At 49.0% G+C, this 27121-nt stretch overlaps 1 protein-coding gene across 1 annotated transcript in view; it reads right to left on the bottom strand.

Moving 5' to 3' along the window:
• LOC139054877 (uncharacterized) overlaps positions 1 to 22796 on the bottom strand; it is a 178081-nt gene extending 155285 nt beyond the window's left edge. Inside the window, exons 1-4 of the mRNA XM_070532559.1 lie at positions 22311 to 22796; positions 14201 to 14286; positions 5511 to 5690; positions 2063 to 2146 (exon numbers count right to left, since the gene is read on the bottom strand). Of these exons, the coding sequence (XP_070388660.1) occupies positions 2063 to 2146; positions 5511 to 5690; positions 14201 to 14286; positions 22311 to 22675 (715 nt within the window). The 5' untranslated portion in view covers positions 22676 to 22796. The remainder of the gene's footprint in view (positions 1 to 2062; positions 2147 to 5510; positions 5691 to 14200; positions 14287 to 22310) is intronic.
• Positions 22797 to 27121: the final 4325 nt, after the last annotated feature.

Genomic DNA, 27121 nt, shown 5'->3' with positions numbered 1-27121 from the left:
ATGACGGAAGGCGTTTCACCATACGCCTGTTCGACTGCAGCCTTTACCATTTCCTGCCCGCCCTTTTGACCGTGTTGTCATGACTCTATATGGAGCATTTCCATGCTCTGTTAATGACACTCACTGAAAAATTGTCGCGGTGGGCCATCTAACTCGATACACGGAAAGAGATGCACTCCCTGCGTCTGGAGCTCATGGCGTCGCCTCCTTCGTCTTACGCCATCTCATTCTCCGTAATGGGACAAAACGGGAACTGCGGAGCGCCAAAAATCGCGCGCTTTTTGGCCGACGTCATTCAAGAGCTTCCAGATCTGCTTGTGCCATACTGTTCATCGCACTTCTACTACCTGCCGCCTTGAGACCAAAGGCCAAACATAACGCTTCAATCCAACGCTAGGAGCCATGCTCGCGATGTACATTGATTCTCACCATACGAGTTGGGTATTCGTGCTCCCCTTCGCGACGTACGCACATAACCCTGCGACACAGTCTACGACAAGCTTTTTGCCATAGTTTTTTTACATGGCCATGAACAGTCTTCCACACTTGACGCCATTTTGCTATACCACCCGGAATTCTCCGAATTCAGCCCAGTTTCTGAAGTCGTACAGCATGCTGAAAGGTGCCGTCAACTGAACCGCTCATTCGCGTCCGACAGTGAAGGCCTCCAGAAAGATCGCCGCGACGTCGATCAACTTCTGCAGACTTTCGCCGTAGGCTCCCTCGTCTGAACTATTGTTCCGCTCCCATGGTCTCACTCCAAAGCTTGCTGTCAAGTATCAGGGCCCCTACCGTGACATCGAAAGCCGGTCTCCCACCGCCTATGTCATTTAGTTGGTCGAGCAGTCCTCGCACATGCGTCGGCTTGGTTTTGGGATGGTCCATTTCAACCCCCTAGAGCCGTATCCCCGATCCTCTTATTCTCTATTTACCTTCGGTTCCCAGGATGGCTCTCCTTCACAGCCGGCGTTATTGTACTGAAGGAGAGACAGAAGCAAGTCGCACTGGGGCACTATTATCGACATGAGGCGCGAGCGCCGGTCATGAGCTGTTGGCGCCGACACTGCTGTTCCATTGATGATATGCTGGTTTTTCACCTGCTAATTCCAGTTGTAATGGTTGTATTGAACACTTCAGATGGTAGCATCTGTTCGTAATTGAGAAGGCAGGTGATGCAGAGGAGGAACAGCTGGTTGCGCGAACGGCTCACGCTCGTGCTAAACACTGGCGATCCCGCTGATCCACTGGTTGCACTGCAGGCATAGAACAGACGATATGACTGGCCTTGTCCTTGTGCTCTTCATCTTCCTTACACAGTCAATAAATCAGCTTATCGATTATATTAATAAGCAAGCACATTGGCGTGCATATTTCTCTTTTGTATTTTAGTACCTTTGCATGTAAAATGAATTTGTTAGTCCACCAATGTGCGATTCCTTAATCCACCAGTATGCCTGTAGATAGCCAGTGGTGCCATAAACTCTCAATTGCCCTCATATGTAGTTCGTGAGTGTCTTTCCCATAGACTTACTATTTCATCCTTCAATTGGGAGCGACACACCAAATTTCACCAGTTCCACCATAGTTCAACGTTAACCACACGAGCACAAGCGTAGCTATCTCTTTTACGATAGTCGCCGTGTCCTAGCACCTAGCTCTTGCTTGTGCCCTCATTCCACTGGCATAGGTTGTCCTTTTTCGGCCAACAGCAATAGGTAACAGGAATACCTGTTTTTAAAAGTCGGACTGCTTGGTAGTTTTGTATGGTTGCCTGGAATATTATTTTGAGCTAGGTGTTGGAACTAAGTAACCGTGTCAACATAGTCTCTGTTGCGGTCTCCTATAGTGCACCTGCAAGCTTGGAGGGCCATGTATATTGTACAATACATTTAATTCAGTGGAAACTAGCACTAAATAGTTGTTCTAGTAAACATTATAGGCTTATTTTACAGAGCCCACAGTGAAACTTCTGGCACCAAAAAAAAAATGGCACCATCAGTATTTCTCAAGGAAAAGATAGAGTCAAATGGTTAAACCTTTGGGAAGACATCCATGGCCTTACCTTGACTCGTGCAGTTCTTTATGAAAAGCATTGTTTGCATAAGTGCACTATCAAGCGGATATCCGATGTCTTTGTCCACTGACTCTGGAAGAAGAAAAGGCAGCAGATCCAACGAGTTGGAAGGTGCATAAAGCGAGGATATGTGTGAGTGCATAAAGAATCAGCATACGCGTTTGTGCGCTCAACTTGCTTGGAGTGGCGAACATCTCTCTTGGCAGTCAGCGCCCCCATCGACAAAGCAGACGGCACAGGCAAACAGCCCATTGAGCAGGCCGTCAAACGCGAGACGCGCGCTCAATGTCGATCGTGGGGCGTCCTGACATATTTCTGGTTCTTTTTTTTTCCCCTGCACGTCCGCCACCACCGCGGATGCACGGAGGCGAGCGCCATCTGGTGGCGGTGCAATGAACCCAGCGGCGGTGACGTTGGGCGCGCGGGTCCTGCGCTGTGACTGGTTGGCCTATTCGTGTAGAGAGCAGCCACGGCGCATCACACACGGTCACGAAAACCCGGCGAGATTTGCATAGAAAAGTTTCGCTTTTAAAGATGGTTCAGTTCAAAATGCACGCAAAGAGAAGGAAGACGACTGTTTGCGGTTCCTAAGCTGCTCATTGTGTACTCAAAAGGGTATTGTGCGTTGGTGCGCTAGAAACGCCTTTCTCACAATTAAAGACAAAAAGAAAAGCCATTCCCCTTTCATTGCGCTCAGCAATGCCTATGTCTAATCAGTGACGCTAGTAAAGTGGGACAACAGTAATACTTGAACGGGAGCTAGGGCCGTTAGTTCATTGGATACGCTGGTCATAGTGCACTTCGTTTCCTTTATTTTTTTAATTGTTGAGCACTGGTACATGCGGTGCTGGTTCGCATCGCGGCGCTGTCATCGGCCGTTGTGACACCTGCACTGGTCTTACTGTCGTAGTTTTGCGTTAATGAACGTGTCTATCAACGACATCTACCGTAACGCAAGAAAACTACGGCGTCGCGATGGTAGCTGCATTGACGACTGACTTTTGATCGTTTGCCTCTCACACCAACATCCGCTTTTTACTGCGATCGCAACTGCACAAGTACTCCAGATTCTCCAACGTCGGCCGGTACTGCCGCCGTGCTGTCGTGGTTGCGACGCACATGCGCGGTCCTCTTAATGAGTGTTAGAAGTCACGCAATTTTCTGCATTCGCGAAGGCGAGAATACCTCTCTATTGCGGTAGCAAATTGCCATGGCAATTTTTATTTGTGGTTCGCAAGCTTTTTTGTGGTTGCTGTAACATTAGTGAAACGTAATGTAAGCACTAGTGCACGGGCACTGATGAAATCACAATCACGTGGGATGATATAGGTAGGCCACATCTGTTAAAGTAAACGGCACAATTATGGAAGTAAGTTTATTCGCAATGTGTTTTTTCCTGAAATTATGAATGGCCGAAAAGTTGTCTTTTGTTGTTTCTTTGCTTCTGAAACAAATTGAAATAAAACGTTTGAAACTGCCCACGAAAACGAAAATTTGTTGCAGGGCGGGCCTGCACGCTTTACAGGTAAATAATATGAACAGACTCCAAAGTATTCTTTCGCTATAATAAAAGTAGGAGACTAAGCGGACATCTCGCAGTCAACGTGACATCGAATACAGTTGCTTACGACCACAGTGTAAACGTTGCGAAACACAGAAATCTAAACTAAAAGTAGCACAATACGCTCTTAAAATGGTTTCGCCCTTTGAGGTGTATATTTCTCCCACAACGATAATCGTGATATGCCAGGCTTGCGTTTCCTTTCTTGAAAACTCGGCGCTGGCTACTTTCCTGTCGAGAATGCTGCGTCACACTGATAACGCGCATGCCGTTCGTGACTGGGAAGTACCGGACTTGCAGCGTAAAAGAAAGGAAACGCGTGCAAGACAGATGACGATTATTGTTGTGGGACAAGATACACCCCAAAGGGTGTAACTTTTTCTAAGAGTGTAGACAAAAATTTACATTTTGTGAAATTTATTACGTGCTCAAAGAAAGCAGGACCGTAGAGAGGGTTTTTTTCCAGACCATTTATTGATTGCTTTCGACCAATAGCTGTGCATGTTTCAAGTCATCAAAACGGTTTCGAAGCCAATGACAAGTAGAATTAGGAGCAAAAATTAAGCGGGCATGTACGATATTGCTTGCTACCAAAACGTCGCTAAGCAGTAAAAGCATGGCCTGTTCTTCAAGTTAAGCCTGAGCAAGCACGGAATGACATAAGCAAGATCCGCGATATTGCTGCAGAAATCACTACTCATCATGCTTCCAGTGGGGGTGACATTAAAGTCATAGGAATGATACGAATCGCGGCTACATCTCTGTCGATAAAAAATCTAACTCCAACATAAATCTCAGCGCCCTTCTGGCTGCCACTTTCTCAGTACCTGTCCACTAGGACATATATATGTAACGCGTGCATGTGAACCTGCGATTCGCAGTACTTGATTTCTGCGCATCACGATCGAGAGAGAGAGAGAGCGAGAGAGAGCAGAGAAAGCGACAGTGCATGTTAGTGTAGAAAAATTGCAGGGCTAAGGAGTAAAATATTGAAAAAGCCTGGTGGATTTTTTTTCCAGTGATCGCAAGGTCTAACGTGTGTCGCAGTGCTGGTTGACATACGTGAACAAAAGTTTGTTTAACCACCTCGTGTTATGTGCAGTTAAAGACAACACGTGCACAGGAGTGGGAAAATTTGATATGGTTAAGCAACATATTTGATCGAGAGACGTTTTTATATCGAGAACCTATCTGCCTCCATGTAATGGGACTGTAGCTGCGTGCATTTCCCCTCGTCGTGCGTATCCTTCTCTGTGTACGGGTTTCAATTCGCATTTCTCATCTAATGGCTGGCGTGTTTTATACGTGATTGCGCGCCGGTTCTGAGGCAGTCTTTCAAAGTGTTTTGTGTCAGTGATGCGGTTGGCCCTAGAAAGAATAGAGAAGGACACATGTTCTTGTACACGTCATAAAGGGATGTTTAATTTTTTTAGAACACATACGGGCTGAATATCACAAGATGCATTGTCACCATCGCGCTGCGTTTGGCTCCTGCGATGCCATTCCCCCGTGCTTCATGATTTTTTTTTTTTGCAGTGCGACATCATTTACAAATAGAGCGCACTACATTTTGTCGCGTAACCTTTCATTTACGCTTTCATTGCTCTAGCACAACAGCAAATCTAAGGAGGGTCTTCTTGATAGCATGATTTGTAGGCAAAATAGAAGAACGCTCTCACGTTCACGCAGCTCAAGTGAACGTGTTTTGGTGCAGGTAAACGTACTACAAAACATCAAAAAAGAGCATGGGCATATTTTTCTTTCATATTGAACATATTGCACTGACAAAGAAACAGAACTCTGTAGGATATGTTACGTGGTGAAAGTCGTTTCAAATCGGAAGCGGTCGTTTGTGCTCGGGAAAGTGCAACTTACCATTGATGAACTTCATTATATTACTTATGACGAGATAGAGTGACTGGAAGCGCATGGGCTGCTCGTCGACATTCGAGTTAATGAACTGGTCGGTGCAGACGTGGCCGTACATGTCGACGCACACTGGTGTCTCACGATCCATTTTCCCGTCGGGATAAACTTCGAAGATGTTATTTTCAGCTGCGTTCGGAAGCAAAATCAGTTGGAAACACAGTACAGGGTAGCAATTTCAACAGGCTGGCTATGACTCAGCACTTTAAAAAAGTGTACACCCGACCCCAAGAGTTTACGGAGCAGTGCGCTGGCAGAAGTACTAAATGTCGCTGGCAGCTCGATAGAGAAACACAGGCTAGGCGGACCATCTTGCATAGGTAGGTGCTACACTCCTTTTCGCACATAGCAGGCAACGTTGCCGAAGCTACTCAAGTATTGCGGTCATAGGTGTCTCACTCCGCCAGTTTCGTAGGTGCATTCCCAGTTAATATGCAACGGTTTATACATAAGTACTTCGTAAATTACAACTACAACTCATGGACCTAAGGACACGTCCTATCAGACAATCTTGTGCATGATTGCGGTAGCCATATCAGACGTGCTATATTATAGTCGCGACTGCATGCAGTTAGATATACTGCGTTTAATATAATGCGGGCACTGCTACGAGGACTGCGAAGTGCCCAATAAGTTGATTGAATGAGAAATATGCCGCGAATTTATTTCCCTAATATATATATATATATATATATATATATATATATATATATATATGTATTATAGGGTTTTACGTGCCAAAACCACTTTCAGATTATGAGGCACGCCGTAGTGGAGGACTCCGGAAATTTCGACCACCTGGGATTCTTTAACGTGCACTTAAATCTAAGTACACGGGTGTTTTCGCATTTGGCCCCCATCAAAATGCGGCCACCGTGGCCGGAATATTTCACTACATAAGGAGATAAATATAGCTAGCGATATGCGTACATCATTGCAGCCAATTCAGACAGCTACAAGTTCTTTTTATTTGCTTCTTAAAATAAAAGAAACCAAAACACGCGGGTCATCCCATTGTCTGAGGCAACGGTAAGGTTTTCAAGGTAATTTCAAGGTCCTTGGATTTTATTATCAAGGCCATAGTTCTGAGCGTTACATCTTGCAATCAGGACAACAACTAATTTCGTTGCATAAGAACGGAATCACCGATATCCAAAGACAGATTTCTGGTTACAATGTACGCATTATCCCTGCACACAAACATACCACAAGCAGATGGCATTGACGCGACAGTCAACGCTTACATGACGGCAAGGACGCCTGCAAGTTGAGGCGAGTACACGCTTACTAGGGCTTGAGCTGCGGTGCAATAGATTCGCTTTTATTTTTTGCCCGACGAAAAACATTTTCCCTAGATAAGCGGAACGGCAATGGGCACAAAGGTAGCCCCAAATTGTGCGAACATAATTATGGCATCGCTCGAAGAACGATTTCTTGCGGCTAGATCTTTGAAGCCGCTAATCTACAAAAAGTTTTTAGGCGGCATATTTTTAATTGGCACCACGCCGAGGATAGTATCTTTAGATACGTACCCTGTTTTAATTCAGCTATTCCACAATCTCTTTCATACACAGTTGTTCTGTCAGCTGTAGACTTTATTCATGTCACTGTACAAATTAAAGATAACCGCATACTCACAAACTTATATAAAAATTCAACAGACCGCCAGCTATACCTCCATTTCAAAAGTAGCCTTCCACGCCATTGCAAGACAGTCACCCCGTACTCACGAGTCCAACAATACCGCCGTATCGGCTCTGACGTGACAGATTTCGTAAGTCACGCAAATTAACTCAGAATAGCCCGGGTGGCTCAGGACTTCCCGTAACTTATTGCTGATGATCGTAGAAGCCAAGCGTAAGCGTTACACAGAAACGCAAGTTTCTCCGGCTCAATTCCGAGCCATTCTAGGTATCAAACCATCTTTTTGCTCACTAACTCGTCTGCACTACCGCTCGTGAACATCCAATCCAAACAGTTCAATATTATTCAGCGGGGTACAGGTTTTTTTTTCAATCTCTCCTAAAGCCACCCCGATTTGACCATCGACAGGGAAGGAACCTAAGCGGTACCACGTGAGAGCTAGAAAAACCAGGATTCAAAACATGGAATTAGGTTGCGAACCATGTGGCAAACAACGCTTCAAAGTCTGCATGCATATCACTTCAACCTGCTTTGCTAAGGTTATTTTCTTTCATTTTACATTCAAAATTAAGGAACGAATAAATTGTGACAGTCATAATGTGGTCTATATGCGCCATGGTGGCGTCTAACAATACATAGGCCAGACTGAAACCGTCTTTAGACTTCGTCTAAATAACCGCAAAGGTCACGTTCACAAGAAATCAAATCTTTAATTTTCGAAACACCTCAGTCTGCCAGAGTATTCATTTGACAAAATATGTAACGCCCTTCTCCAGTAAGGCTTCCGCCCTACTCGCGCACGCGAGTCATATTTAATCAGCAAACTCAAAACAATCCCACGCAGCTTAAATGAACACATGGGAAACATGTGTTCAAATACGTGCACAGGTCACAGCCACTAAATAATAACTGAATCATTGCAAATGCAAACCCAATACGTGGTACACGGTGATAGAATGTCCGCTACTCAACTAAGGGAGCGCACCGACCGACCGGGCCTCACCGCAATGTTTCGGTCAAGATTACTGTACCCTGCTTTCAGGGGAAAGCCTTAAGTGGCTCGTTGCGCGATGGCTTTGAAAACAAAAGTCGCAGTTTCGCACGAATGGCGAAGCATAATTGCTATAGCTAGTTAGTGGACAGCTCTACGAAACAGGGATATCAGCTTTATCGGCCGTATTAGCCTGGAAACATTCGCTTACTAACTGAATTAACAAGCATGGTATCGGCGTGCACAAGAAAACATGAACACATCACACTCGACTAGTGCGGACACTCGCTGTCAAAACGTTTGTGTGAGCAAGCGGAGGAGCAACAGCGAGCGAAGTGACCTTCGTGCGATCCATCGCCTCAACGTAAGAGCGGCGAGAACAAACCCGCACAAAGGTACGAGCCGTCTGCAGATCCCTTTCCAGATAGGCGCGCGCGACCGTGCAACGTACGCACTTGACGGTGTCGTCGAAGCCGCCCCCATAGCCGCTCCACTCCTTCCCGCACTGCCTCCCGCTCTCCTCCCCGTCGAACGCAAGACTGAGCTGCGATCGTCGCTTTCCCTTGCACCCGGCCGTGAAATAGGCAGTTGCTGCCGGAGCAGAACAACGCCCTCTCTCCCCTCCGCCTATCGCCCCACGCTCATAACTGCGGCGGAAGACGACGCGTTTGCCCTCCGCTTTCGTCCCTCGTGCGCGCCAGATTGAGCCGCAATCGTCGGCTTCCCTCGCGCTCAGCGCATTGGCGTCGCCGTCTGAGCGGCCAGAGCGGCAGCAGTTGTCGGCGGCAAGCGATGGAGAAGCGTGCACGCACTTGCGCCTCGCCAGGACAGCCGCGCAAACGCCACTGCGTAAAAAGCGAAGCGCATGCCGCTCCGCCTCAGTGAGGAGGTCGCCTTGGTGCCACACGAGTACAGTGTCGACCACACTTGTCTAGAGAGGCCCGAAGGCTGCTCCGCACTGCGCCTGCGACGCCTAGCGACAAGCACCGGGTTCGAGATGTGTTGGCCGATAGCGCCAGGCGCGTGGACGCTGCGGCATTCGCGGGCGGCCAAGATACAGGCCTGCGTGATTTGCGGGTCGCGAGCACCGGCTTTTTATCACTAGACGAGCACTGCCAGCTGAGCTGCGAGCGTGACACGGCTAGAATGCTGCGGCCTGTATCTTGGCTGCCCGCGAATACCGCAGCGTCCACGCGCGTGGCGCTATCGGCCAACACATCTCGAACCCAGGGCTTGTCGCTAGGCGTCGCAGGCGCAGTGCGGAGCAGCCTTCGGGCCACTCTAGACAAGTGTGATCGACACTGTACTTCCCATTGCGGCTCGTGAAGTCTTGTAAGAAGTGTAGCCCCGATCGTATAACTTAAGGAAATACCAATATGTCTTACAAAGAAGTCTAAGCCCGATTGCATAACTTCATGCATTAGCAAATGTCCAGCAGGCTTTCGGCTTCTTGTGTTAGAAGAGTGTAACCCCTGCCGAACCTTTACAGCGAAGCTGTATATCTCTACCGTTCAAGGAAATTTTCATGTCGTCGTAAGCAAGAAACTCCCCATACGTGGGCCGATCCCAGTAATAGTACAGTGCCGGGCCGACCCGCGGCGCAGCTGAAGCAGGCGTTAAGCACTCCCTATACGTGGGCCCATCCGGAAGATAGTGCAATGCCGGGCCGACTCGCAGCGGAGGAGAAGCAGGCGTTAAGCACTAAGCGTACACTCTAAAACAAAATTACACCCTTTGGGTTGTATCTTGCCACACAACAATAAACGTCATCTGTCTTGTCCGTATTACCGTTTTTTAACGCTGCGAGCCCGGCACTTCCCAGTAACGAACGGCATGCGCGTTATCAGCATGATGTAACATTCCCGACAGGAAAGTAGCGGGCGCGGCGTTTTCAAGAAAGAAAACGCAAGCAAGGCATCATCATCATCATCAGCCTGGTTACGCCCACTGCAGGGCAAAGGCCTCTCCCATATTTCTCCAACAACCCCGGTCATGTACTAATTGTGACCACGCCGTCCCTGCAAACTTCTTAATCTCATCCGCCCACCTAACTTTCTGCCGCCCCCTGCTACGCTTCCCTTCCCTTGGGATCCAGTCCGTAACCCTTAATGACCATCGGTTATCATCCCTCCTCATTACATGTCCTGCCCATGCCCATTTCTTTCTCTTGATTTCAACTAAGATGTCATTAACTCGCGTTTGTTCCCTGACCCAATCTGCTATTTTCTTATCCCTTAACGTTACACCTATCATTCTTCTTTCCATAGCTCGTTGCGTCGTCCTCAATTTGAGTAGAACTTTTTTCGTAAGCCTCCAGGTTTCTGCCCCGTAGGTGAGTACTGGTAAGACACAGCTATTATATACTTTTCTCTTGAGGGATAATGGTAACCTGCTGTTCATGATCTGAGAATGCCTGCCAAACGCACCCAAGCCCATTCTTCTGATTATTTCCGTCTCATGATCCGGATCCGCCGTCACTACCTGCCCCAAGTAGGTGTATTCCCTTACGACTTCCAGTGCCTCGCTGCCTATTGTAAATTGCTGTTCTCTTCCGAGACTGTTAAACATTACTTTAGCTTTCTGCAGATTAATTTTTAGACCAACTCTTCTGCTTTGCCTCTCCAGGTCATTGAGCGTGCATTGCAATTGGTCCCCTGAGTTACTAAGCAAGGCAATATCATCAGCGAATCGCAAGTTACTAAGGCACTCTCCATTAACGTTTATCCCCAATTCTTCCCAATCCAGGTCTTTGAATTGCTCCTGTAAACATGCTGTGAATAGCATTGGAGAGATCGTATCTCCCTGCCTGACGCCTTTCTTTATTGGGATTTTGTTGCTTGCTTTATGGAGGACTACGGTGGCTGTGGAGCCGCTGTAGATATCTTTCAGTATTTTTACATACGGCTCGTCTACGCCCTGATTCCGTAATGCCTCCATGACTGCTGAGGTTTCGACAGAATCAAACGCTTTCTCGTAATCAATGAAAGCTATATATAAGGGTTGGTTATATTCCGCAGATTTCTCTATCACCTGATTGATAGTGTGAATATGATCTATTGTTGAGTAGCCTTTACGGAATCCTGCCTGGTCCTTTGCTTGGCAGAAGTCTAAGGTGTTCCTGATTCTATTTGCGATTACCTTAGTAAATAGTTTGTAGGCAACGGACAGCAAGCTGATCGGTCTATAATTTTTCAAGTCTTTGGCGTCTCCTTTCTTATGAATTAGGATTATGTTAGCGTTCTTCCAAGATTCCGGTATGCTCGAGGTCATGAGGCATTGCGTATACAGGGTGGCCAGTTTCTCTAGAACAATCTGACCACCATCCTTCAACAAATCTGCTGTTACCTGATCCTCCCCAGCTGCCTTCCCCCTTTGCATATCTCCCAAGGCTTTCTTTACTTCTTCCGGCGTTACCTTTGGGATTTCGAATTCCTCTAGACTATTTTCCCTTCCATTATCGTCGTGGGTGCCACTGGTACTGTATAGATCTCTATAGAACTCCTCAGCCACTTGAACTATCTCATCCATATTAGTAATGATATTGCCGGCTTTGTCTCTTAACGCATACATCTGATTCTTGCCGATTCCTAGTTTCTTCTTCACTGTTTTTAGGATTCCTCCGTTCCTGAGAGCATGTTCAATTCTATCCATATTATACTTCCTTATGTCAGCTGTCTTACGCTTGTTGATTAACTTCGAAAGTTCTGCCAGTTCTATTCTAGCTGTAGGATTAGAGGCTTTCATACATTGGCGATTCTTGATCAGATCTTTCGTCTCCTGCGATAGTTTGCTGGTATCCTGCCTAATGGAGTTACCACCGACTTCCATTGCACACTCCTTAATGATGCCCACAAGATTGTCGTTCATTGTTTCAACACTAAGATCCTCTTCCTGAGTTAAAGCTGAATACCTGTTCTGTAGCTTGATCTGGAATTCTTCTATTTTCCCTCTTATCACTAACTAATTAATCGGCTTCTTATGTACTAGTTTCTTCCGTTCCCTACTCAGGTCTAGGCTAATTCGAATTCTTACCATCCTGTGGTCACTGCAGCGCACATTGCCGAGCACGTCCACATCTTGTACCATGCGAGGGTTAGCGCAGAGTATTAAGTCTATTTCATTTCTAGTCTCGCCGTTCGGGCTCCTCCACGTCCACTTTCGGCTATCCCGCTTGCGGAAGAAGGTATTCATTATCCTCATATTATTCTGTTCCGCAAACTCTACTAATAACTCTCCCCTGCTATTTCTAGTGCCTATGCCATATTCCCCCACTGCCTTGTCTCCAGCCTGCTTCTTGCCTACTTGGCATTAAAGTCGCCCAATAGTATAGTGTATTTGGTTTTCACTCTACCCATCGCCGATTCCACGTCTTCATAGAAGCTTTCGACTTCCTGGTCGTCATGACTGGATGTAGGGGCGTAGACCTGTACAATCTTCATTTTGTACCTCTTATTAAGTTTCACAACAAGACCTGCCACCCTCTCGTTAATGCTATAGAATTCCTGTATGTTACCAGCCATATTCTTATTAATCAGGAATCCGACTCCTAGTTCTCTTTTCTCCGCTAAGCCCCTGTAGCACAGGACATGCCCGCTTTTTAGCACCGTATATGCTTCTTTTGCCTTCTTTATATGCGTCATATGCCTGCTTCAAGCAAGGCATATGACGATTATTGTTGTGTGGCAGATATACACACCAAAGGATGTACCTTTGTCTGAGAGTGTACATCAAAAGAAATCAATGGCTAATATGTGACAAAAACACCAAAGAAGCCTGTAAAACCACATCGTTTGTTAATCGGTTTCATTCCGTTATCGTCCTGTGGAAAAAAAACGACTTATTGCGTCTGGTGAAGGAGGTGATCATTAGTGCATGTTTCGGGCTTGTAGCATAGCCTGTTGAATAAGTAAGTACCTGGGGAAATGTCTATGCTGTAATGTCCCTCTATTAGTTGAAACATAAACTGTAATGTTGAAACTTGATTTCTTCGACTCGTTGTTGGCAGGTTGGCTCTGCTTAGCAAAGCTGTAATTAACGGGCGTCCGAACCTGCTGTATATATACAGAACTACCTGCATTTGAATAGTTTATATTTCATCAATGTCATTTTTAGTAAAAAAATACCAGATTATGGAAGCATAATTTAATATAGGCTGTACCATTGCATTAAAGGCAAAACTCATGAGTAGTCAGCCTGAACGCCCATCTGAGGAAGAAGAGCTTTTGATTAGCTGAGTTACGCCCAGAATCGTTGTGTTCCTGCTATATAAGATCATTTAAAATCCAAATACCGAGATATATCCTTACTAAGCCATGACGTTGGCTGCAAGAAACTACAGGTTTAATCAAGAAAACCAAGTGAACATGCTTTCCGAGTGGTCCTTGAAAAGTCTTTCTTTTTGCGAGTAGAATAGACATGACGCCTTGGAACAGAAAACACGCATATGGGCGCTGGCTCATGATTCTTTAAGCGTCAATCCAATAATTTGATCGGCGCAGGTATGTCAAAAAACAAATTCAGATGTAGAGATGGCGCTTAGGAAACTCAACTCTGATTGGCCCGTCTATTATTGTCATGCAGATGGCAGGGGCAGCCTAAACACATACCATTAAAAGCATGATTGGCGCGTGCGTTCGATTATGCTTACATTACAAAAGCAATTTAGTCAAGGTACAGGTATACAATGGACGCATAAATGCTTGCTTAAAACACAAGTGATGTCATCGCAGCGCTGCACAGGAAGGCGTGCTGATTAGTCAAACATATTCTGCATAGTTCAGAAGACGTGCTCAACCAGCCACCTCCAACATCGTTCCCTGAAATAAGAGATTAATTCCTTCAGTACAAGTGAAGAAACATGAAGGCTATTTTGTTCGCACTCGTCTCCTGAGTCCGCTTAAGTTCATTCAGTCATCGAAACGACGAGCGCAAAACTAAGTGATCTAGCTACACCACTTTGTTTAGTAGGAGTCAAGCCACGGAACTATTTGGCATCAGTACTGACCTTCTTTGAGGCATGGCTTCACTCCGGTGCAGAAAGGGTTCTTATGCACTTGACTGACGCCTCCATCGTTTTTGGGCGTTAGTTTGCTAGAAAAAAATGATGGGGCGAAGCTTAGAGTTTGTGCCCGGAAATGGCGCACCGAGTGTTGCTTTCACTGTCCGTACCTTCATAACGTTTAAAAAGAAATCCACAGCGCCTTTCGAGCACCGGAATACTCGTGGTGGTTGTCCCACGGTGTAGAATAAATGAATTATTTTCATTATATAAGTACTACACGGAATTTCGACCGAATGAAAAGCTGCAGAAAGCAGTTTTAGAATGTCTCAAAGACTGTTTTAGTATGGCACAATGAAAAACGACCGCGAGGCACAATTTACAGACATTCGCTGCCCTCATCAGTGGGAGGCAACAAGAATAAACAAACTAGTTGCGAGGTAAAAAGCGGGGACAATAAATGCACTAAATGCATGATTGCAATGAATTTATCATGCAGATAACTAGAAAAATGCACAAGGAAATTTAAAGTACTGTGGCAGCACAGCATGCTAAACGTTGAAAAGAAAACGCGCACTCAGCTATAGCACAGAAATGTGCTTTTAAAACTTTTGCGACAACATCAATGCACCCTGGTTGTACTGTTCATAGGAATCAAAAGTGTTGAGTCCCGTAATTACCCTTTATTATAGTAGTTCACCAGGTAATGTTGCGCGAACATTGCTTCGCTCTGCCTACGCTGTTCGTTACAACCGCGTTCTAGCAGCGAGTGTTCGTGGTTCGTGGTTGATGTTTACTTGTTCGTGCCTGACATTGTGTTTGTCGGTTTCATTAGAAAGCAAACGGGTACTGCAATTTACACTGTCGAGAAAACTACGAAGATTACTTCCTGTAGTTGTCTAGTACTTCGCTATCTCTATGAATACTTCTCTTTTCGGGTGAAACGGTAACGTTTTCTTGACAGTCCATAACTGGGGGCTGAAACTTTTTGAGCTGACCTAACCTGCTTTATCTCAGCGCTCAGCCGGACCCTACGGGTAAACTAAGATTGCAGGTGCGCTATTCAAAATGGGCAAAGATACATTGAAATTCTATCACGATACGTGTACAAGATAGGTGATAGTTGTTTCAGATACTGTGGGGTTCTCACACCGTGCTCTTGGGACAAAGGAACGACAACACAGTAGTGCAAACAGTCACAAGGGCATTTATTGCACCTTTCATAGATCAATGCCTGCTAGCCGAGTTGCTATCCACAAAACATGCCGATGGCCGCGCGACAAATCTGGAAGTCCGACTCACCGCGACCTGACAACGAGCGAATATGTTCGCCCCATGCTGGATCCCAACGCCTGGTCGTTGGCGAGTACGGTCACGCCAACGGTGGCGCGTTCCAAGGTGGCCACTCGAGACGGTCTCGCCGAAGCATGGGTCGGCGCACGCGCGGCACGGCACGTCCGTACCGCTTGCTGTCTCGACCCAAGGAGGGCAAGCACCTTCCTTTCGGCGCCCAAGTAACCTCGCCTGTCGGCGGCGTTAGCAGCGCAACACTCGCGCCATCTCTCGCACTGCGCCCCAACCACATCGACCACCGCGGGCATCACGCAGGCCACGCGGCGAAGCCGCAATACAGCTAGGAGACGCGCTATGCGGGAAAAACATCAGGGGATGCGCGAGAGTCGCGCATCGCCACAATACAGAGGCACAATTCCTGATTGTATCCGATGCAAAGCTCGCATATGTGTACCTCACGGTATTGCAACATTACACCTAATTTTCAAAATAGCTTCACTGTAAGCTTACAATAACGGGCACAGATATTTCTAAATTTCTACAGGCTTTCCAATTTTTTGAGTAATATGGTAAATTTGCTCCAGATTCGTTTGAAGAGCTATAGCACCATTTCACATAACTTCAACAAAGCGGTACATATTCTGTCTTCTAAATATTACATCTATGCACATCGCGAAACCAGCACAATATTCTATCGGAGGCCCACACGCCCGAATTCACGAACCAGGCAATCTATTCCCTAACAGGAACGACGTGACACGTGTAACATTTCTGCGTCATATGCATGTCACCAGGTGGCAAAAAATGCGTGCTTTGGAAACAATTGAGTGGTCTGACGTAAACGTCACTTGGGCCCTTGCCTCCAATAGAAGGCAGGTAAGTAATATCGTTAGAGGACGCTGGTCAAGGAGACAGCCTCTTCTTGGAGAAGGGTATATCTGGCCTCTTCGTTATGTCTGTTATTACTCATCGTTTTTTGGAAATTACTTGAGGTAAAATGTTCCCAGGATGGTGCGTGAGAACATTGTTCTCAAATAAAATTTTAGAAGGGGTACTTCAAAGTCTCGAGCACTGCGAGCATGCAATTTAGATTCCCCTGCAGTGGGCTTAGGCATTATATTGCATTGCGAGCCCTAGCTTGAATGGCCCCATGCTTACCGACTATAGCAGGTTGTACTTTGGTCTACGAAGCTTCCCTATCCTCTGCTGCCTGTAATCATCTAGGAGACTCTGGTAGTCCATACCAGGAGCCAGAAGATGCACGGGACTACGTGTTAAAGGAAGCTGTTTCTTTCCTCCATTGTATTAATCTATTGTCATGCGTTTACGGCGCAAACATAGATAAAAAAACTGAAAAATTTTAGATCCCGCGCACTGTGGGAATCGACGTCATGCGAATAATTTTCGACAGAGCTGGCTCTGTAGGATTGTTTGGCGTTTCACAAAGCATTACCAGGTTGACCAATGTATTTCTTTAAGTGTAGTGTTTGTGTGTGACACGGGTATAGTGAACTAGAATTAACTCGAGCGTGTGCGTGCGTGACAACCAGGGGCGTAGCCAGGGGGGGGGGGGCTTATGGGGCTTCAGCCCCCCCCGAAATTTTTTCGTGCTGTCATGCGCCGCCGACCAAAACAACTCCTGGCGCCAGAAATCAAGCTCGATTTTGTCTAGAATGTCCTTATTTCATGCTCGAAAAGACATTTTAGCGCGAACATTGCTAAATCGGGCTGGATTTCGGGCTGGATGCATCGGGCTGGATGCATCGGGAGTCACATATCGTAACGCAAGGAGCCCCACCGGGCACAATATTTCAAGGGCGTTTTGAAGGCGAGCGGGCTCGTCTCGGCATCTCGCGGCGGCCGCGGAATCTACGAAGCGCTTGGATTTCAATTCTGAAACGTTGAACGTTGTGGGTATAAAGTTCTCATAACATTTTGATGCGAAAGGTCCATTGACATTTTCAAAGTCGTGCTTTAGATTTTCAATTCCGGAACTTTTGGGGTTTAATGCTGTTGTAAACATTTGACGCCAAAGGTGCATCGTCTTTTCTAAAGTCGTACATCGGGCCATACAACGAGACAAGCCAAATCAACATACTGTCAGACAAGTTGACAAAGCACGCAGCGAGGTCCGATGAGACAAAGCGTTGTGGTGGTTCATTTGTGCCCTCAGGTCACAAAAAAGAATATAAACATTTTTTTTCCACCAGCGTCAAAGCATCCATGTCAAGACACTAAAGCCACTATTGTAACTAAGTTCTTATTTATTTTTCTACCTAGACTTTTATTCGCGAGGATATATTGAGCCTCTTTCTCATTTCTTTTTCTTTTTTTTCTCGCAACCCGCGGGCTACCGATCCAGCCAGAGCGCATGCGTTTTCCTCGTGCTGCATCGATAACCGCGCGGCCAACTTGGATGCGCGTTTGTTTTTCTCTGGCCGACTGCATTTTCGCCTGGCAGAGTTTTGGACGCTTTCTGGCTAGCAGACGAGAAAAAGAAACAATGCATAGTCGCTCGCCGCCAGCACTGCGGGGACTCGACGGATTGCAACGCGTTCGCTTGAGCGCAACCTCTCCGGAAAATTTTGTCTCGCCGGTGTAGGATACCGAGCAGTACGTGGTGGTGGTGAAAAACATTTATTGATGAGAAGGCCAAAGTAAAAAAAAAATAAAAAATTAAAAAGCAGCGTTGTGGGCGGCCTTCAGGCTGCCGGTTGTGGCGTCCAGGCCATGCCTAGTCGCGACGTCCTCCGCCCAGTTCACCAGCCGGAGTTGGATATCCGGCTCGGTGCTGGACAAAGCAGCCTCCCACTGCTGCGGATTGCTTAGGCGCCAAGAGGCAGGGGGCAAGTGTGCCGGGCAGGAGAATAGGACGTGATCGTAATCGGCGCGGGAGCCGTCACATAAGCGACAAGCCGGCGAGTGCGTCCCGGGGTGGAAGAGGGCAAGACGTGCGGGAGTAAGATAGGTATGGGCCTGAAGGTGGCGCCATAAGTGTTGGTGGGGTTGGGAAAGGGATTGGTGCGGAGGGGGGAAGGTGAGACGAGAGAGGCGATAGTGCTGCGTGATATCGCGGTACGTGAGGAGCGCGTCGCGCGTATCCATTCCCGGCGGGGGCGGGCTTGCTCGGTCAGTCGAATCTCGAGCGATAGAATTGGCCGCCTCGTTACCAGGATGGGCCGCGTGAGCGGGCACCCAGATGATTTGGATGGGGCGAGAGGGAACGGTATCGGAACGCAAGATTCCTATGGCCGGGTGTGCCACCCGTCCAACCGCGTAGTTGTAGACCGCAGGTTTAGAGTCGCTGAAGATGTACTTCGCGGAGGTTTGCGTGATGGCAAGGGCAATAGCTGCCTCCTCGGCCTCGACAGAGGTAGAAGTGTAGACTGAGGCAGTGAGAGTGAGTCGGAGAGAATTGTCAGTGACGGCAAGGGCATGTGCTGGGTAGCGGCGGTACGGGGCAGCATCTACGTAAGCCACGGCGGCCTGCCGTTCGTACTGACGCCAGAGCGCGGAGGCTCGCGCTGCTCTACGGGAGGGGTGGTGTTCGGGATGCATATTTTTAGGGAGGGGTTTAACGGTTAGGAGGGGCAAGACATGGGAAGGGATGGGCAGTGATGTGGGAAGAGGAATAAGAGGGGAGAGATTAAGGGTGGAGAGAAGTGCGCGACCCGAGCGGGTGCGGGAGAGACGGAGGAGCTGGGCCGTGCGATGGGCCTCTGTCAGCTCCGTCAGGGAGTTGTGGACGCCCATCGACAGTAACCGAGCCGTCGACGTGGATGTGGGAAGGGACAGGGCTGACTTATATGCGTGGCGAATGAGGCTGTTGACTTTGTCTTCCTCGGTACGAGAAAGGTAGAGATACGGAAGAGAATAAATGAAGCGGCTGAGAACAAAGGCCTGGACCAGGCGGCGGAGGTCGTGTTCGCGCATGCCGTGGTGGCGGTTTGCAATGCGGCGTATGAGGCGGACAGTGTGGTGTACAGTGTTTGTGAGTCGAGTGATGAGGGTGGTGTGCTTGCCATTGGACTGAAGAAAGAGTCCGAGGATGCGGAGGGTAGAGACGAGAGGAATGGGTGTTTCGTCAAGGTAGACGGTGAGTGGAGAAGGCGATAGGGGGGCCGTCCGCCCAGGCCGAAGGAGCAAAAGCTCCGATTTGGCCGGGGAGCAGCTCAACCCGATGGCCCGGGCGTGAGTTGCTACCGCGTCCACACCTGCCTGTAGAGTGGTCTCCATGTCGCCAAGATTGCCGGTGGTCACCCAGAGGGTGATGTCATCGGCGTAGAAAGCATGAGACAGAGCTGGGATAGCTCGTAAAGCACGTGCCAGCGGGAAGAGGGTGATGTTGAACAGAAGAGGGGACAAGACAGAGCCTTGGGGGGTACCCTTGTTGCCAAGGGAGAAGGAAGGAGAAGAAAGTGGGCCGTATGAGATTTCGGCTGTGCGGTGGGCGAGGAACGCAGTGACGTAAGCATGGACACGGGGTCCGACATGGAGGGAGGAGAGAGCGTCCAGGATGGCGGTGTGGTGTACATTGTCGAATGCTTTAGTAAGGTCCAGCGCCAGGATAGCTCGAGTGCGTTTGTGGTGGGAGGGGTGTAGGACATCTTCGGAAAGTTGGAGCATGACATCCTGGGTGGACAGCTGGGGACGAAAACCGAACATGGAGTCTGGATAAAAGTCATGATCATTCAGATAGGTCTGGAGGCGGGCCAGGATGACATGCTCGAACAGCTTGCCGAGACAGGAGGTGAGAGAGATGGGGCGGAGGTTTTCGAGGGCAATAGGTTTGCCGGGTTTGGGGATGAATGAGACACGTGCATGGGTCCAGGAGGATGGAAGAGTGCCAGCCTGCCAATGTGTATTGAGGAGATCAGTAAGGGCTTCGAGGGAGGGGGTGTCTAGGTTCCGGAGTACCTTGTTGGTGATGCGGTCTGGCCCCGGGGCCGAGGTGGTGCGGAGCGTGAGTAGCGCCGCACGAACCTCACCCACGGAGATGTCTGCTTCAAGGTCAGGGTTTGGGGAGCCGGAGTAGGTGGGAAGCGGAGTAGGTGGGTCGGTGCAGAGGTAGTGGTCCCGGAGGGCCGCCAGGAAGTCAGTATCAGTGAGTGGGGAGGAATGAAGGAGATGGGAGATATCCTTGCGCTGGGAAGCTTTAGTGTGTGTAGGGTCTAGCAGCACCCTGAGAAGCGACCACGTGTCGCGGAGGCCCAGGTTGCCTGCCATGCGGTCGCAGGTCTGGCCCCACTGTTGTCTAACTAGAGAAGCGCAGTGCTCCTCCATGTCCAACGCGAGTCGGGCCAAACGGAGGCGCAGGCGGCGATTGTATTTCTGAGCCTGCCACCGGCGGTGGACAGCGTGATAGGCCTCCCAAAGGTGCAGCAGACGGCTGTCTGCCGTAGTGGAGTGTGGTGCTGTAGGGAGCGTGGATGTGGCAGTGTGGACGTCCGCCAAAAGGGTCTCGGTCCAGGCAGAGAGATCGGTGATAGGAGCAGAGGTAGAAGTAGAGAGACGAGTGGAGCGAAAGCGGTCCCAGTCGACTATATGGGTGAGACGAGTAGAGGCGCGAGCAAGGGAGGGGAGTGGGAAAGTTGTACAGAGGACGTAGTGATCGCTACCGAGGAAGACCCCTGTATTAGTCCATGTCGGATTGGCGACATTTTTGGCGAGGGTAAGGTCCGGATTGGTGTCTCGTTGAACACTAGATCCGATCCTGGTGGGGCAAGCGAAGTCATTAAGGACCGAAAGGCACTCGTTGTGGATGAAAGTCCAGAGTGAGTGGCCTTTGCGAGTGTTCTGGGGGTAGCCCCAGCTGGTATGTGGGGCGTTGAAGTCGCCAAGAACGACCAGGGCATTGCGACCAGCGCAGGAGAGCGCTCGGCGGAGGACGAGGAGGAGAGGAGCTGAAGGGGCTTTGGGAGGGCTGTACACATTGAGAACAAAGAGGCTTGTCTCAGTGCGACGGCGAGGAAGGATTTCAAGGAGGAGATGGGCACAGTCCGAAACGTCCAACTGGTGCTGCACGGCAGCAAGGTTGCGCTGCACCAGTGTGGCAACGTTTGGGCGGACCTCAGAAGAAGGATGGAAGGAGGTGTAGTCGCGCAGTTTCACGGGGGTTAGGGGTTCCTGGAGTGCTAGGACGGAGGGGAGAGTGTCGGGAGGGATGTTCTGGAGGTGGAGCTGCAGGGTGTTCCGCTTGCTGCGGAACCCCCGACAGTTCCACTGCCAGAAATTAAGGCGCGTGGGGTGTCTGGCCATGATGGATGGCGGAGTCCCCCGACAGAGTTGGGGTAGGTGCCGGGGTGAGTGGGACAGGGAGCGACAGGTGTGCGACGGTGGCCTCAGTCGCGCTTTGGCGGGTCTCTAAGGCCGCGACCCTGGTGTCTAGGGCGGTAAGGTGGGTTTCGATGGCGGCCACACGGGTGTCGATACTGGCGACGCGCTCCTCAAGTCGCGCAAAGCGGGCCATGACGCGCTTCTCAAACGCCTCCAAGAAGGAGGTTGTCTGGCGAATAACGTCACGCTCGGGCGCGACGGGGTCGGTGGAAGGTGATCGGCGTTTGAGCGGGGGACTGCGGTTGGGGGAGGCGGCGCGCGATGATGCAGCAGAGGATGCCGTATTCATAGGCTGCTCAGCTAGCGACGGCGGTTGTGGAGGTGCGGGAGCTGGGGAAGTAGGAGGAGGAGCGGGGGAGGACAGACGCACTAGCGCGGCCTGCAGCTGGCGCGACAGCTCCTGAATTTGGAGCTGCTGGGCAGCGATAGTGGCCTCGAGGGCCGCGGTTTGGGGGTCCGACGTGTGAGGCTGCGGTTTCCAGCTTACCGGTGATGTGGTGGTGGTGGCGAGGGCGGTGGACGCCTCGGACCTAGGCAGAGGCGGGAAGGAGACGGAGCGGTGGCGGCTGGCAGACGTGGCACCACGGGAGACAGAGTGGCGGCGGGGACGGGAAGGCCGGGAGGTGTTGAGGATCGGCGCGGTGGGTGGCACTGGTGTAGGAGGCTGGTGCTTAGAGGTGGCCGGGGGCGATGACGGGCCGTTCCGCTCGAACCGGAGCCCGCACGAGCGCGAGCCCGTGACGTGGGGTCCCTTGCACAGGATGCAGCAAGGGACGCAGACCGGGGGCTCGACTGGCTTGTGGGCCTGGCCGCAGCGGTGACAGAGGGCGGACTTGGGCTTGGTGCATACATCCGCTCGGTGGCCAGGAGCCCAGCAGTTCGTGCAGGCTTCGGCTCTCGGGCGGAACGGGTGGCAGCGGTAGACCCCGCAGTTGAAGACGATGGTGGAGGGAAGAGTAGAAGTGCCGACGAAGGTGATGAGAATGGATTGGGAGCGCCCCATCTGGCGTGCGTCAGCGATGGCGTAGGGGGTGTTAACGTTCATTGAGTGGAGGTCTTGGACGATCTCGTCCTGGGTTTGCGAGTCCACTGCGTTGTATATGATGCCGCGGAGGGCGTTGTCGGGTGCGGCCATGTAGGCACGCAGGGGGTAAGATGTGGCACCAAGGCGGAGTTCCGAGACTCGGAGGTAGAGGCGAGCGCGCGGCTCGGATGGGGTGCTGACAGTGAGGGAGTTGTTGTACGGATTTATCCGTACACGGTCGGCGGTGCGTGCGCTGAGCAGTACGCGTATGGTTTACTGTGGACCAAGCGTCACACGTTTTCTTCGATATTCCTTCGGTAGCCACACTAGAGTGCCCAAAGTAGGCATTCGATTGTAGCCAACATGCTTTCCTTTGCGTTATTCTATTTCGCCGCCCCCGGCCCACACACAAAAAAGAAGACATTGTTGCGGAGCAGCGAATTTGCGCATGGTGAAAGTTCGATTTTGTTACTTCTTTTGCGGAAAGTAATGGGTGACGGGACGCTCCAGTTGCCGGATACTATTTTATTATTGCGATAGCAGCTCTATGAAGAATCCAGGCGCATTCCTGCCGTTGCCCTCATGTTCCGTATAAATAACGGCCAAGGGTGATAACATCGTGACCGCGTGCCGCATGCTCTATGTGCGAGTGAAAGCGTGCGGGGGAGAAGGGGAGGGGGTGAGCCGACGATAGTGGCTGAGTCTTGTGTGCGCAAGGGAGAAAAGCGGGGAGGAAGCGCGCCGCCTTCCGTCGCACGCGATACATTTTGGGAGTAGAGGGAGGGGGAGGGGGTGCTGTGATCTGTGAATCTGTGGTTGCGCAACCTGTTTATTTGCCTTGTTTGACGCAATATATATAGTGACTTTTTCTTAGGTACGTAGATTTATTGGTGACTTATGCATATATTTAAATATCTTGTTGCGAGGTTTTGGGCATATGCGCAGTGAACATTGTTTCCAGTGCCAATTTTTTGCCCTGTATCAAGCTTTATCTTCACATTTGTGTATTCCATTGTATCTTCGCATTTCTAATGTACGAAGGCGAGTCAAATGAAAGTGAGACAACCCGCCCCGCGCAATAATGGTTCGGTTCATTATTTTCGAGACATGCACGTAGCACATACGCATCTCATTTACAAGTGACATGCAGAGGTGAGGTTAAATGTTTTTTAATGCTCTCATACATGGGGTTGAACATGGTTGCGTGACATAATGGACACCTCAAAAGTTGAACAGCTTGGTGTCGTGAGGTTTTTGACAAATGAAGATGTTTCCCAAAAAGAAATTATTCGCCGTATGGCTGCCGTATGCGTTGAACATTGCGTGTCATTGGCCACTGTGAAGCGTTGTAGCAAACTGTTCAAAGAAGCACATGAAAGTTACGAAGACGATCCATGGCCGGGCCAAAGCCACCGTGCAATACTCCCAAGACAATTGAAAAGGCCGTGGTTGCTCAGTGGCTATGGTGTTCGGCTGCTGAGCACGAGGTCGGGGGAATAGAATCCCGGTCACGGCAGCTGCATTTCGATGGAGGCGAAATGCGAAAACACCCGTGTACTTAGATTTAAGTGCACGTCAAAGAACGCCAGATAAGAGCGACGACTTTTTGTCTGCAGTTGTGACCGGGGATGACTCATGGTGCCGCTACTACTAACCTGAAACACTACGGCAAAGCTTACAGTGGAAACATTTGAATTCATGGAAAACGAACGCCGTCATTTATGCCAGAGAAGCGTTGACTTCTTTTTAGATCGTTAGGGGCCACTATTGATCGAATTTTCTAAACCTGGAGAGACTCTAAATCGTTTCAGATATTGTGAAAGATCGGATCAGCTGCGTGTCGCAATTAAGAGCAAACGACGTGGAAAATTGAGCATTGGGGACATCTTGCTTCACGAAACTTCCCGGTCCCACGTCGCTGATGTGGTTAATACAAAACTGGCAAAGTTCAAGTGGGAAATGCTGCAACATCCCTCATGCAGCCCAGACCTGTTGCCTTGCGTCTTACACATTTGGTAAAATTTGAAGAAACTGCTCAAGGGAACCATATTCGTGTCGGAAGATGACGTGTAGTCATTTACAGATTTTGGAGGCAGCAACCCAAGGAGTTTTATGAGACGGGAATTACGCGACTCGTTAGTAGGACAAGTGTCTAAATACTCATGGTGACTACTTTTAAATAAAGTACCCCGTTTATCATATATTCGCATTAGCTCACTTTCATTTGACTCGCCCTCGCATATGTTGCAGAACTCCTGCTTTTTATATGTGCTCTCTGTTGCGACTATAATTTCGGAGCAATTACTCTCAATGCACAACCGGTGACAGCTGCTCCTGCGCAATACATTCTAACAAAGGAAAGCGTCATTGAGATTTTCCCCTGGTCGTTGCATATGTACAAAAATGTAAACAAGGTTGCTGAATGATATACGTATATATATATATTGATCCCTCGACTAATTTTATAAGGAGCAGGCCGTGCTGCAAAGTGAGCCCCCTCCCGAACGAAATTTCTGGCTACGCCACTGGTGACAACAGCAGCCAGACGACGGCAACGACGTTGCATAATTTATACGAATGACCTAATTGATGCGAACGAGTGGGATGGTGGAACGAGATGGGTAAGAAACGCAGATACTACATTTTCACGAACGGTAGGACGTGGTATCACTTAGAGGACGCAAAGAGGTGACTTGACTGTGATACTGAAGCGCAACCTGAAGCCCGTGTCCCTTTATAGCCATTCGGACGAGTGGCATGGTGCAGCCGCTAGCCTTGGCCGAGCCGTGATGATGCTGCCGTAGTGGAAGCGTTGTCGTACTCAGGCACGATGCGACCCAGGAAAGAGAACGCCTCGACGTCTGATAAAGCGGCTTGGTAACGATGAGAAAAGCCAGAAAAGTTCAGTATGAGCTTTGGTAGGAACGAGGGGGCCGAGCGTAGGTGTCCAGCGCTCGGAAATGAATGTTTGTGTGAAATTTGCTTTTCAATCGCTGTTTTGAACGGACGCGACCACCACCCGGTGTCCTGCTGCCGTGATGGCGATGTCTTTACGAGTGCCGCCTAGCTCGGGCGGAGATGACACGCGCGAATCAAAGGCGAGAGTTAGAGTACGAATCTGGAATGACGATGGAAGAACTGTCAGGGCTTAATAAACACGAGCATATAGTCATCGGCCGAAGTTGGTCAACTACTTTTTCCACTGGGTCAGCATAAGTTCTTTTCATAGCAATGTGATGCCTGGCATGCATGTGTGCATGTTAGGATATTGATGGGAGTCGTGTAATGCCTTCACATAAAGACCATGGCATTCATGCGAATTATTTTGACATAGCATAACCTGTCCTTAATGTCCGACATACACGTCATGACACGCATATCCGGAAAATGTTCAGTTACTGAAATTCATGGCATGTCATTCATGTCAGTTCTATTTGATAACGAGCTATATATTAGGATATCTATGACATGACATGCATCACATGACAAGAATTACATCATGCCATTCACAACATTTATGCCATGACATAAATGCATTGCATGCATGTGATGTTTTTGAGCTCATGACATGAGAAGCGCTTGTACGTCTTATAACTCATGTTATGACACGCATCATGTAATCAAATTCATGGTAAACACGGGGAAGGTGGGAGATGGAAATTCAAGACGATGAGCAAAGCGAGATCAAGGTAAAAGCAAGAGCAAACGTTTCGACAAGTGAAGTTGTCTTGTTCGAGGCGACATATGCTCTCGTCGGCACAGTATATGAAATCTATGCCACTCATGACATGCATGAACGAGGAGAAAGAACACAGTGGACCCGATTTTTATTAGTCATATCATAAGAAGCCAACGAACAAAAACACTAAGGACAGCACAGGGGAAATTCATCATCATCATCATCAACAGCCCAGTTACGCCTACTGCAGGGCAAAGGCCTCTCCCATACTTCTCCAACTACCCCGGTCACGTACTAATTGTGGCCATGTTGTCCCTGCAAACGTCTTAATGTCCGCCGCCCACCTAACTTTCTGCCGCCCCCTGCTACGCTTCCCTTTCCTTGGAATCCAGTCGGTAACCCTTAGTGACCATCGGTTATCTTCCCTCCTCATTACATGTCCGGCCCATGCCCATTTCTTTTTCTTGATTTCAACTAAAATGTCGTTTACCCGCGTTTGTTGCCTCACCCAATCTGCTCTTTTCTTATCCCTTAACGTTACACCCATCATTCTTCTTTCCATAGCTCGTTGCGTCGTCCTCAATTTCAGCAGAAC

Source organism: Dermacentor albipictus, chromosome 1 (genome assembly GCF_038994185.2).
Source record: "Dermacentor albipictus isolate Rhodes 1998 colony chromosome 1, USDA_Dalb.pri_finalv2, whole genome shotgun sequence".
Classification (NCBI taxonomy): Eukaryota; Metazoa; Arthropoda; class Arachnida; order Ixodida; family Ixodidae; genus Dermacentor; species Dermacentor albipictus.
The sequence above is the reverse complement of the archived record's forward strand: the minus strand, read 5'-3'. Positions and strand labels throughout refer to the sequence as shown.